The following is an 18,896-nucleotide window of genomic DNA, read 5'->3' on the forward strand; positions in this document are numbered from 1 at the left end:
TAGCAAGCACTTAAGGGGCTGTTAGGTTGCGGCTTAATGGGCTGTAGAAGGCGTATGACTTATTCGGTCAGCCATATCTAATTGTTCGGTATGGGCTTATTCGGTCAACCCATGGTTGAATCGCTCAGCTACAAAACTTGTGTCCTTTGTATTCAACATTACATTCCCCCAACTATCCCTCTCCTTCAACACTCCATCACTACTTCTCTCTCAATACTCCATTGATTCTACTTCTGCCATCTATCACAGGTTTTTGATTTCTTTGTGCTTCTGGCAATGAAGAATCAAGTTTCGATGAAAGAGGTTTTTGATTTCCCCTTGATTTCTTTGTGTTTCCGATAGTGAAAGACGGAGGAGGTTTTTGATTTCGACTTCACAAATTTGCTTTCCGACGAAGATAAACAACCGTACATCAACTCACCTTCCTTCTACTCGAGCTTTTGTCGAGATCTGTCGTCGCTGATTTTCTCCCGCCAACCGGTTTTTCACACACTTTATTCTCCATCTATTTCTGAATCAAACAAGCTCGTCGTTCATCAAAATCATCTAAAAAACAACCAGGTCCTCCAAATTTCTTCTGTTTCATTTTTCTACAAACATTCAGTTGTTCGTCATCTCGTTATGTCGTTCATCGGTTGTGGTTTTCAATTGTTCTTCTAGGTTGACAATTCCAGTGGGGTTTCAACCAACAGGAATGGAAAGGGGAACTGTTCAGTGATGGTGGAGTGTTGGAGTTCCTCGCGGCAGGTTCAAGAAAGCTGGTGGTGATGGTGGTGTTTACTTGAATGGAAAGGGGAACCGTACGGTGATGGTGGTGTTTGGTGTGATGTAAGGGATGTGGCTCTGTTGTATCAAGTATATAAAAGTCTAATTAAAGTAAAATATAAACTGGGGGTAAAATGGTCATTTCTGACATTCAGACTGTTTACTCAACACAACAACATTCAACAACCGAACAACTTATCTGTTAATATACAGACAACTATATCAATACATACAACTATATCCATACATGTCTTAACAGAAAATAAACCGAACAACCCCAAGTCTCCTTAGAAACCTCTGAAGATTTGTCAAAGTGTTGTAAAACTCCATAAAACAAATCTAAGATACGTCACAACCCAGTCCAGATTATCCAAATATACAACTTGGCTCTAGAAAAGTAGAAAAAGAACCAGTAAAAATACAATCCAACATTATAAGTATGACAACGTTGCAATATACATGCCAAAATTCAAAATCATAAGAAATAAGAACCTAACCAAGCTTATAGTAACATTGTTATAAAAACCCAATACAGTCGTATCATAATAACCGTATCTGCTCGTTACAAACTCGCTTAATATACCGAGCATTTGCATATAGGCTATTCATCTTCCGAACAATTGTAAGCATATCTCCATCCATCCTATATGCTTGGCGTAAAGCGAAATGTCAATCTAAACTACCAACAAATATTCCTGATAGAAGTGAAACACAAGGGCCATGACCCACAAGATCAACCTGCTGGCGGCACCACCACTAGACCACTCGATCCTCCATCTCATCGTGTCACACATAGTACCATCTCATAACCTCGATCAAAAATATAACATAACGAAAGGACACAAGAATCAATAACACCAAAGAATGCACGGGTTCAAACTATCTATACCTAGATGATGATCTATTATAATCTATGAAGACAAATTACGGCTTGTAAGCATACAAAAACACTCGACATTAAGATCAGGGTACATGTACTCACTTCTCTCAGGATCCATCATTAGCAGGGTTTAAAGAAAGATTAGTGTTGGCTACTGATGGTTCGAGTAAGGTCTGAGTAGCAGCCAAAGAGTCGGCTTCTGGTTCAGATATTGTTTGAGCAACAGAAGCAGTGATTATGTCTGCTTTTGGCTCAGATGAGGTTTGAGCAACAGAAGCAGTAATAATGTCTGCTTTTGGTTCAGATGACGTTTGAGCAACAGAAGCAGAAATAATATCTGCTTTTGGTTCAGATGACGTTTGAGCAGCAGAAGCAGTAATAGTGTCGGCTTTTGGTTCAGATGAAGTTTGAGCAGCAGAAGCAGTAATAGTGTCGGCTTTTGGTTCAGATGAAGTTTGAGCAGCAGAAGCAGTAATAGTGTCGGCTTTTGGTTCAGATAAAGGAACAGAAGCAGTAATAGTGTCGGCTTTTGATTCAGATAAGACTTGAGCAGCAGAAGCAGTAATAATGTCGGCTTTTGGTACCGATAAGGTTCGAGTAACCGATGGAGTAGTAGTATCGGCTTCTGGTTCAGATGAGTTGTTACATTGGGCATCCAATAAACAACTAGCATCAGCTTCTGGTTCAGATGAGAAGGCACGGATAACTTTATGGTAAAATCCCCATGATAGATTTTTTTTTGTAATGGGGCGTTGGCCAAATGGATTTTCCTCTACAAATTTCTGGACATTCTCGGATGCTGCTAATCTTTCCAGATAAATACGAAGGTCGCCTTCCGGTCCTGTGATGACACATCAAGAATATGACAACTTGCTTGCGCAATCAAAACGTCAAAATTAAGCGAATAACACAGACCATGTAAAAAATTCAGCACCTATTACGATATTGAAGAAAAAATGAAAAAAAAAAGAAAGGAAAAAAAGTAAGAGGAACATATTGCTTAACCATCCTTGCTGCCAACTCAACATGGTGCTACACTAATCTAACTAAATATAGTCAATTTTTCTAAAACATGCAAGTGCAACATAAACTCATAACTAAGTCCCAATAAGAAACCACAATAGCAATTTAGAGATTAGGGTTTTCAGCTAGATGAAAGACCTCAATAAGGTTGCAAACTAGATAATTAATCTTCTGGTTTTCCTGACAATACAAGCAGAAGCTTCTAGCATCATTCTGGAGTAGCATGTGTACTGAGAGTAAAAGATGGAATGAGACTTAAAGAAGAGAAAAAAACGTGACCATAAGATGCCACTCACGTAGGTAGTCATATCATGGCTTAATTGAAGCGTAAAAGAGAAAAAGGTGGGGTGTGACCGAAAGTTCATAGGTGAATCTGGACTTGAAAGTACATATACCTTTTTGGTACCAAGAGTTGATGCACACTTATCAAAACATGTTTGAAACAGAAACAAAGAGGGGGGGATTTTGCAAAGAATTCAATAATAGAGGGGGAGAAGGGGAAGAAGAAATCAGACCTGGGCCTTGGGGCCTGCCGAGAANGGGGGGGGGGGGGGGTTAGTGTGTTGGTGTAAGTAAAATTTCTGTTATATTATTACTCAATTTTTTAAAATGGATAACAAGGTTCATATTTGAAGTGAACATATAATATGCATTATCTTGAAATACCATTTCTGTAATTATATAGATGTGGCTGAAAAATGAAAGACGAAAGGATAGGATGACTTGCCTAAGCAATTATCATCTATCTTCCAGTAACGGTAAGGATACGGAAAGATTGCTGTATGTGGCTGAAAATGGAAAAAGCGAATTAGCATGGATGTCATTCATTTAATTATAGAAAACAAAAACATAAATACATAGAAAAAGAAAAAAAAGAACAATTAAATTAGGAAAATGTTAGATCACTGACGGGATTTAGCAGAGCCTTGTATGGAGAATGTTCTAAAAGAAGTGTATTTGATTCATCATACTCTCCTTTCCTCCACGGAAGACTTGGATCTTGCTTTTCCCATAACCTTTTAAGTTCCTTTAAAACTAAGGGTTTGCAAGAGTTCTCGACGGTACGGAAACCAGTGTCAGTACAGTGAGAATGATCCTGCCAAAAAAAACAATCTTGATCAATATTAACAGAACATAAGATTAAGGTCATAGCAAACAATATTATACACAAATTATATTTCGTATAGACAAATAATAAGTAGTTGCTTAGATATAAAACTGCTAACCAAAAGCAAAAGCCTTGACAAGCATGATCACAATGCCATTCCTCAATAAAGCAGTTGCAAAGATACCTTGATATGAACCAACAATCTTTTGGCAGAAACACAGCTAGGTGTGGACCAAGTCATATGCAGGGGATGAATTTAAAGGAAGTTCTACAGAGAACCATAGCCAAACCACTATTTGTTTCTTTTATGTTTTTGTTTTTTTGTTTTTGGGTGTTAAGGGAGCAAGAGAGCATCGATAGATCAGATTAGTAGGCAACTTTTTCGGGAGGGATATGGAAATCTACTCTCGACTTGACAATGCCAATTACAGAGTTTGATCCGAAGATTTTGTCAAGCATCTCATAGATTTAGATTCTGGAACCATATGATATAAAGTTGGCATTGGATATTAAATTTATACACAAGGCAAAATAGGTAATTACACCAATGTACTTTCATATTTCTTTTTCACAATTTCATACTCAAGCAATTTTTTTGTCAATCATATACTTATACCATCATAATCATATCAATTGCATCATCGAATTTTAATCAAATTACCTAACATAAATCATCAATAATGGTTGAGATGATTAAATATTCTCTCCTTCAAATTGTTCTTCTCCTCGTCATCCTGTCCCAAATTGATCATTTATGCAAGTTAAATCTGACTAAAATTGTAAGAAAAATGATGTAATTGATATGATTGTGAAATTATAAATATGTGAGTGGCAACATTTTTGTTCGAGCATTTAATTGAAAAAAGTTGTGAAAGTAAGCTGTCGCATTTATCTATTTTTGCCTGTAACATTTTTTCTTCACTTCATTCTTCTAACTCTTTAGATCATCCCGTCACATCAAAGCATGAATGTAGTTGTACATTGTTCACACTTGAATTATGTTAGATATCGTAAATTAGGGTTTCACTTTCTTGTTTGTAAAAGTAGGATTTCCATTATTCCATATATAGGTTCCTAAGTTGTGTGTGTATGTAACTATACATATATAAATATATTCATGAAATTCTCTCTTTAAGGGATGATATAGAAATTACCTGATTAACATTACATGGTATCAGAGCCTCTTTTTTCCGGTGACAAAACCCTAGTCACCGCCGTCTCCGATGACGGAATCCCAGCCGTCGCCCTAGCAAGACCGATCACACGTGGCCTCCCAATATATTCCGGAGGCTTGACCAAGATCCAACCCCCATGTATTGTCCCCCAGTCGTTGCCGCCGTCATTGGTTATCATTGTCAATGTATGTTATTTCTTTCTAGTCTCTGACTTAACAAAGCAAAAAAGATCCTTGAAAAGTCTTCTATAAAAATTACCCTTATGCCCTCTTTCAACAAGCAATATGGAAGTATGAACCTATTTGTCTTCTCAAGGTTTACAAAGTTGAGGAGCATTAGAGTGATTTGATATTTTTGAATTATATCATTCATGATGATCCAAGTTTTTTTTAAACAAACCGTCTTAATATAAATGTCTCATGGGCGACAAAGTTACCATTCAAGAGTTGTAAGTCTAGTGAATTACAATTCCGGGTATAATAAACTTTTTTTTGCTATTTGAAGGATTCCAATTAAACCCACCTCTACAAATCGAGCTCAATGAAGTATGTTTGTCCAAGCCAGTCTCGAAAGTTTGGACGAACATGATTATCTGAGTCGGGATTCTCCAAACCCTCCCGGTATGGGAGCTCAATGATAGGGTATCCGAATGGTCTTATGGAATGCAATGGAACCACAAGTGTTAAGCATCCTCTACAACTACCGGACCACAAAAAGATGCAGGAACATTTGGACTCTTCCTTTTCAGCTAAGGAATCCTTGTCCCATAATTATTCCGTATTTGGGTCCTACTTCAAATGCAATCAAGGTGGCTCATATCTCACTAGGTACCAGGCTATGGAAACTAATAAAGGAGCTTCAAGTTATCTTCTCATTGCTTGATTGTCTTCCAAATATTTTGTTGGTCATCGTCCTCTACGATCATCCGACCTCTCAATCTTTGGCATCCACATATCATCTTGTTTGAGAAATGTACTCAAGTAAGTCTCCATCATAGTCATCCGCAACTGACACATTGATATTTGCAAGGAAGGGTGAAAGAAGATCTAATGCTTTTATTGCAAGTGCAAGTGCAAGTTATCAGGGAATTTCATTGTACTCTTTCAAGTGAAAGAATTACAATCCATTATATACAAGTTGATATCCTATAATGGGAACCCTACTTTAGATTACTAGATAGTGTAAACTCTAATCACCTAAAATGTACAATATCTAACACTCCTCAAGTAGAAGCAAAAATGTTAATCATGCCCAACTTGCTACAAACAAAATCTAAAGTAAATTACATGTTTCTTCCCTGTGCTTTAGTGATATTAACAGATTGAGTCCCTAAAATGAAATATTCACAAAATGGATCCTTGTAGTTTGTTTTTCCAATGGTTTGGGTCCCTAAAATTGATGTCGTTAAAGAAGTCCTTGTGGTTTGCTAGTGGATCTTATGCCTATTATTTGAATTGAAGATCCATTTGCAGGTTGAACTAGATTATGAGGTATATTAGTATTAAGATCGAATATTAAGGTCCTCATTCCCAGTCATATGATTCCTAAATCAATAATCCAAAGATGATGAGTATGAAGAACAACAAATAGATGTTATACCTCATCGTGCCATACTAGCATGGGCAGTAGATAGAACCTAGCTAGGACTCATGTTGGAATTGAAAAACAGTTCCATAAGGAGTTATCGTGATACATTTAGTCGTGCTACCTAGGCTTGAAGAGGACGCATAGGCAATTGAGATCTAGGGCCAAACCGAGGACAATTCAGACAGTTGTACTTGTTGTGCCCATAAACCTTGCAGAAAAAAAAATCAATCTTCTTCTTATACCCTTCTTTTCCTATACTTCTAGCATGGGAAGTAGATAGAACCTAACTAAAAGATTCATGTTGAAATTGAAGACAGTTCCATCAGGAGTTATCCTGATACATTCAGTTGTGCTACCTAGGCTTGAAGAGGACGCCTAGGAAATTGAGATCTAGGGCTAGAACAAGGACAGTTTGAATTGTTATACTTGGTGTGCCAATTATCCTTGCAGAAAAAACATTCAATCTTCTTCTTATACCCTTCTTTTCCATACTTCTGGCACTAGGAGTTGCATGTGCTAAGTCACTTGTCGAGGACTATGATTGAGAGATGCTTGAGTACATTTTTTGAGAAAGATGATACCAAGGACCAAGAAGCTGACAAGACTGAGAAGCACTAGAATATTTGGTAGACAACCCAGAAATGAACGTCATCATGTCCCTTTGGTTATCTACTGAACTTTAACAATAAGAGTTACAAGGAAAAAACTAGAAGCTCTTTTGATAGGTGAGATTAGAGACACTCTGCTAGTTTTTGAAGTAAGATCCAATCACAAAATAAGTACGAGAAATGATTCCTTGGCCAAGAAGGAAGACTCCAACTACATCCGCATCTTTGTGGTAGAGTAATTATGAGCAATGCTTAGGACATGGGATTCCATTGCATTCTATAAAGCCATTCGAATACCACTATCATTGAGCTTTCCTTCCCGGTCTTCGGGTTTGGAAGGTCGTGACTCAAATAATCATCTTTGTCCAAATTTCAATGTCGGTTAGCACAAACATACTCTATTGAGCACAATTTGTGGTATTGAGTTTAACTGGAATCTTCAGAATAGCGGAAAAATTAATCATACCTACACTCGAAACTATGTATTCATTGGACGTCAATTGTTGAACTAGAACTTTGTCTCCCATGATGATGAAACAGTTAGTATCGTTGCTGGTTTTGGAACAAAGACAAACAATACTGCCCACAAAATCCTGTCCCTTTCACTGAATCACCAAAATAATTAGAGTTATTTTGATAAAGATAAAGGTTAGGATCTTTTTAGATCGGACACTACTGAGTGGTGGTGGCAGATGGCGGCCACGGCAATGCAAGGCAACAACACGTCTTCAGGCATTTTTATACGTGGTTTAGTCAAGAATGACGTACTCCGCGGCTACAGTAGTGAGTCAATCTTATCAATTTCGGCAAGATGTAGTTATAGTCCTATAGAAGAATGGGCAAACGAACATTATGCCACATCAGACTCCACACTCAAACACACTTGTAGCTGAGACAAGGGTCACCAACTGCTCAACCATTCACCAAGACCTGATCCATCATCAACCAATGCAACCATGGCCTAAACCTTTAGAAAGAGCTGTTGCCACTACCCACTTGTAGGCACCATTTTGATTCTGTTTACATGGTGATGGCCTAAAATCCTTGTTGACCCTGAAAGTCCAGTTATAATTCCTAAATAGCAATGGTAATGAAGCACCGCCTCACCCTGCCCAACATGGGCCGATCTGAGGTCAAAAGGTGGTGCAAGATGGATATGTGGATGATTTTGAAACAAGACTCAGATTCAGGGTGGGTCTAAAGTGTAACTTGTATCCTAATATCCACCGTAAAAATTCTTCTCCGTATATCTATCATATATATATATATATATATATATATATATTTGTACTACTTTTGTAGTTTGTTATGTTGTTTTTGTTAATTTATATTTTGGTCTTAATTATTATATTCTGAAATATATAGTTCATACAAGTTGTATTTTATATGTAACAATGTATTGTAAAATTTGATAAAGTTAAAAGTGGGTCAGGATTAAGCCAAATATGGGTTAAGAGAGAAAACGAAGTGGATTGGATTCAGCGGAAAAAAGGGTGTGGGCAGAAGGGGGCTGTTGCCACATACCGTCCCAATTCGTGAAGCCCTCACAACCAATGTTGCCACCTCCTGTAGCTCCAACAAGCCATGCCTCACCTTCAAATGCATATTCTTTATAGGAGGAAAAGCATAAACATATGGAGACACACGGAGGAGCCATCTAGTTAGGAGGAGCATGCCTCTATGTTTCTCTGGTTTGATCTGTTATCAGTTTGCTAGCTATGGATGGTTGGACTCCCTGCATTTGACTTATCGATAAACTATAAGTTGGTTCACTGTTTAGTTTGTGGGTTGAAATTAAGAAGTGAATGGACTCATCAGGCTGTACCGGATGGACCCCCTTGCTTTGACTTGCATTTTTCTACTACGATTGTTTCTTTCTTGGTCTGTGATACTAATTTGGATTTGTTTAGTCAACTTACTTAGGTTTTCAGTGTGATCCAGGTATGAAAAGGAATGAACTTGCTCTAAGTTTTGAAGATCAAGTCTATGTTTTTTACTCGTTTTATTTCATTTTCTATGTTTTCTTTGTTTTCAGTTTTTGAATATACTGTAGCCCCCCAAAAGCTCATCTGACCCTACATCTGTTTTGCTTTGTCAAGTTAGAAATGAATGATATATGTTCTCCTCCAGCTTGAGGAATTTTTAGAATATAAAGAGTAAAATACAAATTAGCTTAGTATCGGGGCCTAATTTTTATCCCAAACCACGCATTCACTGAACACGTTCAAACTAAAAATATGCAAACATAAACTCCATGCCTCCCATATTTCTACAATTTTTAAATGTCTTCAATTGTGCTTTCCTCCATGTAACCATCCACATCCATTCTAGTATGAGATCTCAACAAAGTGAAGACAGATTTTAAGAAATTTGTATAAAATAAGGAACTCAAGATCAATTCAGCATAGGATTTTCGTGTAGAAATAAAATAAACAACACAATAGAAGTACAGAATAAATAATCTTACCCAACAGAAAAGCAATTTGTGTTGAGTGTCTCTCATAAGAAAGTCAATAAGCCTTTCAATATTAAATCTGTACGAAGTTGGTAAACATCCGTATAAGCACAAAAAATTATAGGAAAAAATACAATAATAGAAAATCAAAAGTATACGATTGATACAAGCGATGAGAGTTATTGACTTGAAAATCCAAAAAACCAAAGTAACTTATCAATAAGCTGAAAATTTTAGAGTACCTTGTTGTTGATGTCCAGATACCTACATTGAATCTCTTAAAGCAAAATTGCAAGAACTCATCACAATACGGTCTTTTATACACTGCAACAGAAATAATACTCAAGAGTGACCAACTTGTTGAGTAGTATCAAATAATTAATTTCAAATGATCACTCCAACAAACATATTCACACCTGCTTTTGACCCTTGTATTGCATCTGCTCTGTATCCTTCACGTGGAAGTGTTACAACATCAACAAGCAACCCGCTCACATCAATAATAATAAGTTTCTTTCTAGAACGGAGGAGTAAGGATTTGGCAGCCAAATCAGCTTCTGAAGAGCTGCCACTAATGACCTTAAGGTAAAATTTCCATGATTCATCGTTATTTGAAATGGGTTGTTGGCCAAATGGGTTTTGCTCTATAAATTTTTGAATGTTCTCAGATGCGGCCAACCTTTCCAGATAATTACGAAGGTCACCTTCAGGTCCTGTGATGGTAAATGAAGAATATGATAATCAGCTCATGAAAGCAATCTCCAAATTACGTGAATGACAACTACAATGCATTTAAAAGGACTAGGAGAAACAATGCCTATTTAGAGAGTGACAAAATAAATCAAAATTTGAAGTTCATATTCAACACTCTAAAAAGTTGTGGTTTAAATTAATGTGGCATATCGTCAACAGTAGTTCTTATATAGACAGAGAGTAGGCTCATAGGCCAAGTACATTAATACAGCAAAAACTTATAAGAATTGAGTGATATCAGAAAGGCTAAGATAATATAGTTCCCAAGTTGGAGCATAGATGTTTGTCACACCGAAATTGATAAAGATAATATAAACTTGCACAGCTTGTAAGGGCTTCCTCCTACATCAGCCAGCTGGTTCTCAATCCATATGTGCTGGCTGAATAGACAAAAGCTTCGGGGGTGCTTGATTGGGGTTTTCGGATGATAAGGAATACGAATAAGAATGACAATGAAATAAAAATGGTTGTTTGTAATGGAATTACCTATTACTCAAAAAACTTAGTAGAGATGACTTCTTGGGAGAAATAAAACTAATTCCTCCATCACCAACTCCTTCCACCTCCTTTCTCCATCTGTCAACTCCATACGCCTCCGTCATAACTTTGATTTAATCGATACAAATAACGAGTAACTCATCTCCATCTATGATGATCGGAAGTTCAACACTTCTATTCGCTTTTTTATTTACTGAAGCACGACTTGCTTGACTCGCCATAACCCTTACACCTACCTAGTGAGATCCTTTTGAGGATAAACATATCATAGTCAGCCGTTCCTGGTACTGCTTGGCCTGGAAATTCTGTATCCAGCCGAAGAATGACTGCCTCACCTTCAAGGACTTCAAGCCGTTGCACAAGTTCCTGGGTGAACTTTTCTTCGAGGAAGGGACGAAGATGAGACCGGAAGCTATGACAGTAGCAAGCAGGTGGAAGCAGATTTGACGGAGGCATTTAGTGTTTGATGACAGGAGCAAGCAGGACCGCGAGTCAGAGGCAGGTGGTGTTGCCTCAGGTTGAACCCGATACCTCCTTTCCGGATGCCCACCATCCTGCTGCTCAGGAAACAATCAAGCTTGTCATGGTCTGAACTCCGGGGTTAGGCTATGTGGGAATAACTTATGCACATATTCTTGAATTGAGTGAAGCATTTTGTAAGAGTTGGGTTCCAGTTGTCTGGACGGAGTAGGTTGACACATTGTAGGTATCTGACATGAAACATTTCACTACTATGGTAATTCTAGGCTAGTATGGTAATATTAGGCATCCCGCAAGCTATTTGGTGAAGTTATTGAGTGTGATGATGATAACTGGTGACATAATGGATACGATGGCCACCTGGCATGGGAAAGCTGGTAGGAGATCAAAGAGATGGATGCATCTTGCAATGGCAGGAGGGTCATGCAAGAAGCCATCGATCAGCCTAGGTAGCGATGTTATTGATGACGACCTACATTTTATGACAACTATAGAAGGTGGCAGAAAGCGGGGACCTGCAGTAACTTTGCTGCAGAATTCAATTGTTGTTTGATGCAATAATAGAGGTGTCAAGCTCAGTGGTAGAGCGGTCGGCTGGTAACTGACTAGTCAGGCCTCTTCCACGTTACTGGAAAGAGCTTAGCCGCCTTTGGACAAGGGAGAACCGATGAGAGACATAGTCGAGGCCAATATAGCTTTAGAGGCAGAAATTACAAGGGCTAGGATGCCGTAAGCAAAACCTAGGCTCTAATACCAAGCAAGTCTTTATGGTTTTATTTGATTTATATCAAGTGAAAACCCTGTACAGAAAGAGTAAACTGCGCGAACTTTTGGCCAAATATAATAATTCAAAATAACCCTAATAAGCTTAAGACATTGCTGGGATTCTTATACACAAACAATAACATATAGGCAAACCACTTATAATTACAATAAATAATATTCAAACTGAACTAATTTGTGACTCCATAGTTGTCACCAAGTCCATTTTATACAAAGATTACAGCAAATCTAATACCCAATTAACAATAGACCATGCAATAGGCACTTGACAAACTTGCTCACCAAACTGATAAGAAACAACCACACAGTAAAAATACACACTTGAAGACTATAAATAGTCACACATTGTCCATCTAGAAACTCATTTGTCGGTTTTTCCCCTCCATTGGCTTGCGTTTGTCTGCACCATTCATTTTATATCCACCCTTCACCTAGTACTTCCACATTACCTTCCCTTACTTCTTTTCTCTTGATTGATTTCTAGATCACCATCATGATCTATCTAATGTCTACAAGGTAACGTTGAACAAAAACATAGTGGTGCTGGACATCTAATTACGACAGAACCATCTCTGCTGAATTTCAGCCTAAAACCACTCTCATCTCAACTAATCATAGCCAATTTTTCAGAGAAGCCACAAAACAGCATCATCATATACTCACAGCTGTTTCCCAAAACCAAGCCCCTTGGTAATTTAGTTATTGGGGTTTTCTGCAACAGAAAAGCCATGATGGCTTCTTATTAAGGTTGCATAATAGAAACATCTCTCTCCTGATACCTGTCAATATAAGTAGAAAATGTTGGCGGTGCATCCAGGCAGTGCTGTACAGATAGTGGAAGATGAGAAAAAACTTCAATACAAGAAATGCAAGAATCATTGAAAGATAACACCATGTACAAAGCGGCATTCCCATTGAACCATTAGCAGACAATGAACAAGAGAGCTTTGTTGAAAATGATGCAATCTGGGAATTAATCAGAAAGCAGGGTAGTGTGCAAGTGGAAGAGCAAAAAATTGTTTTAATGACATAAGTATCATGTTAGACGATAAATAACTTACAAGGGTCACATTCGATTGAGATGCTAATTATGCACAATTATGAAGTACCATAATCCGTTCTATGAGTAATATAGATGAGGCTACAAATAGAACAGAAATAAATGTGGCACAATGACTTACCTAAACCATCATCTTGGGTATTGCGGTAACAGTAAGTATAAGGGAAGATTGCAGTATATGGCTGAAAATAGAAACAATAAGTGCATAGGAAATTAATACCTTTATTGGTGACAAAAAATATAAACAGAAAGAAAGGGAAAGAAAAGAAATAGACAGCTTACGGGATTACGCAGCGCCTTGTATGGAGAATCATCCAAAAGAAGTGTATTTGTTTCATCATACGCTCCTCTATCCCAGGGAAGGCTGGGATCTTGCTTTTCCCATAACCTTTTAAGTTCCTTCAAAACCAAGGGCTTGTCACTATTCTCAATAGTATTAAAACCGGTCTCAGTACAATGAGATTGATCCTGTACAAAAACCAGTCTTGATCATATTAATGAACAGATGATTATCATCATAATAAGCAGCAAAAAAACATGCAGCTTGCAAGTTCATAGTAATACACTTGCTGTATTTCAAATAGCAAAACAATAGTAAGATGTAAAAAATAAACAAAGACCCGGCTCTAAGCAACATTAGCAAACGTTTATTGATAAGCAGAATGAAAAGGGATTCCCCAACAGCATAACAACTAAAATATCCAATGTAAGTAATACCTTGGTGAAGGCCTGGCCAAAGCTACTTCTATAAGCGTGTAAAACTTGTGCTTCACTTATTGATACAACACTTCTTTTAAAGACATTCTATAAGAAAAAAAGGCATCACATGAGCATAGAAAAAGTCTTCCATAAATCTAAGGATATCTACAGCTCCACCTTCCAGTTTGTTTCCTAGGACCCTGTTTGTTCGTATTAGTTTAAATATATTTCTTCATGTCTAACATTGAAGATGTGTTACATGTTCCTAAACTGTCATGTAATTTACTATGGGCCAGTAAATTAACTCTCAAAAATCAATGCTTTGCTAGCCTTAGGGAAGACGATTGGCAATGATAAATGAAGTGGGTGACTTTAAACTAAGGCCGAGCTTTCAAGTTCAGCTAGTTGTAAAGAGGGCCTTGTCAAGATACGTTGACTGTTTTGTTCTCTAGATGGCAGAAAATTATTCGGGTTACCGTTTTGGAGTTTTCTCCATATGGACTACCCTTTATTTAGTTTTTGTGCAAGTTTGCCGATTAAACCATCTCCCGTTCTTCTTCATTCATAGCTCCTAGCACTTGCCCTTCTAAAAACTTGGATCACCCAAGAAAGTATCATATTATGAACCGGGTTGATCCGAACAAACAATAAAAGAACAATTGCAATTCACCAGAGAAATCAACAAATGATGGAGAAAGAAAGTGCATGTTTCATGAATTTCACCGGTGAAACTGGTGCTGGCAATTCTACAGGTCATAGCTCTCCCAAAAGACTTACTAATTTTCTCGATAACCTGGCTCTACCCTCCTCCCTCCCCCCCCCCCTTCTTTTATACTACTCCGGTACTCCCTAAGAAGATTATTCTAGAATACCAATAATGATGGGCTTGGGCCTTGTATGTAGGTGAATGACATATCATAACTAATGTAACTAAACTTGCCTTTACACAAAGATGTTCTATCACCAAATGGTACACCTATTCATCTCCAGTTACAGGAATTCGAGTTCTCAATTTGACAATACTAAATATTAAAAAGTAAAAATGATCATGCTGATACGATTACATTTACTCAACTCCATCGCTCCTCGTTTTATTGGAATGCAAAATGTATCCGCAAATTATGCTTTCCTCTACATAACTGGATACATCCATACATCTATACTACAAGATGTCAACAGAGTGGATACACATTTTACACAAAATAAGAATCACTTGAGCTGAACAAAAAATGCAAGTTGGTGCGTAGAGATGAAACACATCTACAATGCCACATGAGTACAGAATATATGACCTTACCCAACAGAAAAGCAATTGATGTTGAGAGTCTTTAATGAGAAAGTCAAGAACCCGCTCAATATTTCTCCTGGAGGAAGTGTACAAACATATGATAACACCAGAAAAGTTGCATAAGAATAAGAAAAAAATAGAGTAAGGGGTTAATATAATGAAATACGTTCCAAATAAGTGACAAAAATTGTTCAGTTCTGATGAAACGAGGAACCCAAGAAAAGACAATAAAGTAGCATAAGCAGAAAAAAGGGAGCACCTTGTTCTTGATGTCCATACACCTACATTGAATCTCTCAAAGCAAAATTGTAAAAACTCGTCACAATATGGTCTCTTAAATACTACAAAAGCAAACAACAATCAAGCAATTAGATGAGTAGCATATAGTCAATAAATTTCAAATAATAACTCTTAAAACAAAATCCTGACCTGCTTTTGACCCTATTATTGTGTCTGCTGATGCTCTGTAGGCTTCATCTGGGTCTGCCACAATATCAACAAGCAACCCATTCACATCAAGGACAAGAAGCTTTCTTCTAGAATGCAAATGGCCGCTATGCCCACAAGATCCCAAAATCTGAGGAGACAGGTAATCTTCATTCCTAACTTGACTAGCATTTTCTTTAGTTACATCCAGTTTTGTTAAAGAAGGAATGACTTCCATCTTGGATTCTGTGCTCGGATGACTCCTGCTAGATGTCTCAGCAGATGTTTCTCCTTCAACGGTGTGAACATCACACACTACATTCACGTTGGCACTTGCCTTGGTGTCTCCAGCGTGCTCAGAGTTTTCTCCAGCAAAGTCAGTGGCAAACGATTTACCAGAGCTATCTTCATTGGTAGTCAATTTTAATCCTTCACTCACCATTTTATTCTTGCTCTCGTTGCTTTCTTGCTCAAGGCCAGAAAGCTCAATCTCAGAGTCCTCCGTGAAACTTTCATTCCCATCAATGAATGTGTCATTCTGTTTGACTACCACTTCTGCATTCGGAATGTCTGCTGAACAAAAGGTTGCATGTGCTTCATCTAGGCACGCCAAACTAGTAGTTCTGCTCTCATTTGGCGATAGTAGATTTGGGTCTTTGTTTGATTCAGAATGGTTCACTAGATGCTGAGTCAATATCTTTCTCCTTTTAACAGGAGCACAGTCATAATCCATACTTCTTGCCTCCTGCAAATACATCAGCAGCAATACGTTTAGAATGTTAATTCATTGTAGTATTCATACTATCCCAAAAATTAGAGCTGCTTGATCAACATCCACAAAAAAGAAGTCCCCTACAAAGCCGCTACCTGTCCAATACAAGATGTAAGTCTGTGCTTTGACCAATGTCTTCTTACTCCTTTTATTAGTTATAAACTGCCGCAACAAGGTCAACAGAAAATGAGAAACTAAAAGAATGACTGCATTAATTTGTCCAAGAAATTCAGATTCTATGCATAACCAGAGGAAATTTAGAAACATGTCCAGGAAATTTATAGCAGGTGCAGAAACAAATGCACAGGAATCCTTCACAGAAAGGTTATTCCTGTTTCTGAAATGTGATTGGACAAAGTGAGAACCCTTTTTACTTCCTTGTTTCAAGTTACAACCACAACATGCTTGACTTCATGAACATACCATAACAAATTATGGCCAAGGAGGCTAGCTTTTAGACCCAGTGAGTTGCACCCGTACTTCAATGTGCACTCACAACCAACACTAACAAAAGTAATATCTTGTAAAAAAAAACATCCTGATGGAACTATGCTTACTTCTTCAAAGAAACAACATATATAAGTACATTGATTATCTGATCAATGTGGACTAGGCCATCTAAAGGGACACATCATTAAATATATACGTTTTCACCAACAAGCTGCAAACTGCTACAACACTCAAGTCAGCAATATATGTACGGGCAGAAGTATGCCAATGCACCATAACCTAATGTTGACTTTCTGGTTTCTATACTAGCTTATTTAAAGAAAGCATGAAACCAAACCCAATACAGATGGTGTGTTAAAACCTTCAGGTCACATCAATAGGCATCGATCTGCTCCAAATGTGATGGTAAAATTCATGCCTAATACATCTCTTACAGCTAGGGACCATACAGTAGCAGTTGAGAATGAAAAGCTTCACACTCCATTGTCATCAACCAAATAGTAGAAATTACCTTCAAAAACCAAGAATTCATAAAAAGAAATCTTTACAAATATTAGCATGGTTATGACAATTACATACAAACTGGAGATATATTCTCACTGAATTCTTTCTTATTCAAGAACATATCTTGCAATTACAGTTCTGATGCAAACTTTGATTTTAAAATCCAAAGCACAATATTATGATGTGCATAGAACCATTGACCATAAGTCTAGAATGACATTTTCTTACAGACTAGAATGTGCCCTAGAGCATCTTGTAAATTCAACATTAATGTGTGTGCAAAAGGGACACAAGGACATGTTGCCTTGTTACAAAGGTCTCATAGATGCATCCAAAGGTCTCAACTGGAGCTGAATAACGCTCATGAGGCAGTGTAATGTCTTTTCCTATCATCTGTTTACATGTATCTTAGAAACCCAAGCCCAACAATGGCGAAGACCATCCATAGTAGTAGGTCTAACCAACATCTTATTGAACCTACCTTAGTGGCACTTTCCGATCACAAAGACAGTGATCTCTGTTCATCTATCTTACCCGTATCATATGAATTTAACATTTTCATCAGCACATAAACGGTGATAAATGAATGAGGGAGATCAACTAGTGTCAACAGCCTCTGAAGTTAAAGAGAAACATATGGCCTTCGATGATCATAGATTTATACATATGTTTTCCTGATATTGATATATGTCAATGTTACAGCTCGATTCATAAATTTAACCAAAAAAACAAAGATAATTCGTCAAATCTTGAGTAATTGAATGCTTAAACTCCAAAATTCACACCTGAGAAATCTGATGAGAAATTGGCAAACCTCAGAAACGATAAATCTGATGAGAAATCGAGCAATTGGCGTCCTTCAACGTCGTCGTTCGAGCAGCCAGCAGCGTCCACCGTCGTGGGCTGTCGGAGAGAATGAAAATTGTGGAAAGGAAGAGGAAAAGCCGGCGCAGTTGACCTCCGTGGGGATAATAAAATCTACACGAGAGAGAGATTGATGAGTGGAGTTCGAAGCGCCGCCCAAGTATCGAGGGATTCAAACACTCATCTGGAATCACTTCTCGTTTGCTTTCCTTTTGCATACCAAACATACCCGATTTCTCTCATTTATTTTTCTCAATTTTCTCACAAATAGCATTGATTAGCATTACAACTTATTGATTTACTTACATCAATAATAAACATTTTTTAATATTTGGATAAACAATTTATACCGGTGTCAAACCGATAATAAGTATTTTTTGAAGAAGTTAAATTTTACTGACTTATAATAAGTTGATAAGTGATTTTGTAGAAACATAAGTTGTTTCAAATAAACAATCTCAAACACCCCCTAAATGTTTACCTATTTCGACCGTTTTTTACTTATTTTTGGTGTAAAAGTGGACAGCTATTCATAATAAACCTATTTATTGTGCCTTAATATTGTGTCTGTTCATTTCACATTCAAATTAATAAACTTGATCCCGTTAAGACATAGCAAATTCATGGGGTGGATTTCAAGATGTAATATAACATATTATAGAGAATCTCTCTTTCTATCATTCTTATGATTATGGAGTTCGGATGCTATTTTATCGTG

General features: G+C 37.4%; 1 protein-coding gene across 7 annotated transcripts; it reads right to left on the reverse strand.

Moving 5' to 3' along the window:
- Positions 1–1,163: 1,163 nt before the first annotated feature.
- LOC112510775 lies at positions 1,164–18,355 on the reverse strand. 7 transcript variants are annotated; one of them, XM_025116123.1, is made up of 14 exons: positions 18,100–18,355; positions 16,456–16,522; positions 15,592–16,333; positions 15,422–15,503; positions 15,172–15,238; positions 13,458–13,643; positions 13,297–13,357; positions 10,018–10,314; positions 9,844–9,925; positions 9,614–9,680; positions 3,579–3,764; positions 3,396–3,456; positions 1,748–2,486; positions 1,164–1,575 (listed from the first exon to the last, which is right to left on the reverse strand). In XM_025116123.1, the coding sequence occupies exons 3-13, from the start codon at positions 16,319–16,321 to the stop codon at positions 1,753–1,755; spliced, it is 2,553 nt and encodes an 850-aa protein (XP_024971891.1). In that variant the 5' UTR covers positions 16,322–16,333; positions 16,456–16,522; positions 18,100–18,355; the 3' UTR covers positions 1,164–1,575; positions 1,748–1,752. The 7 variants fall into 7 exon arrangements, with proteins under 7 accessions (XP_024971891.1, XP_024971886.1, XP_024971892.1 ...); XM_025116118.1 differs by having other exon boundaries at positions 1,164–2,486; positions 18,129–18,355; XM_025116124.1 differs by having other exon boundaries at positions 1,164–2,486; positions 13,458–13,574.
- Positions 18,356–18,896: the final 541 nt, after the last annotated feature.

This window comes from Cynara cardunculus (assembly GCF_001531365.2).
Source record: "Cynara cardunculus var. scolymus isolate 2C chromosome LG 4, CcrdV1, whole genome shotgun sequence".
NCBI classification, from domain to species: Eukaryota; Viridiplantae; Streptophyta; class Magnoliopsida; order Asterales; family Asteraceae; genus Cynara; species Cynara cardunculus.

What these genes read in the sequence shown, in the direction of transcription:
- LOC112510775 (XM_025116121.1), bottom strand. Translation starts at nt 16,321, where the DNA reads ATGGATTATGACTGTGCTCCTGTTAAAAGGAGAAAGATATTGACTCAG. An exon ending in ACAAGGCGCTGCGTAATCCC is followed by an intron (nt 13,358 to 13,457) that starts GTAAGCTGTCTA and finishes TTCTATTTTCAG; the next exon opens with CCATATACTGCAATCTTCCC. An exon ending in GATAGATGATAATTGCTTAG is followed by an intron (nt 2,487 to 3,395) that starts GCAAGTCATCCT and finishes GTGTCATCACAG; the next exon opens with GACCGGAAGGCGACCTTCGT.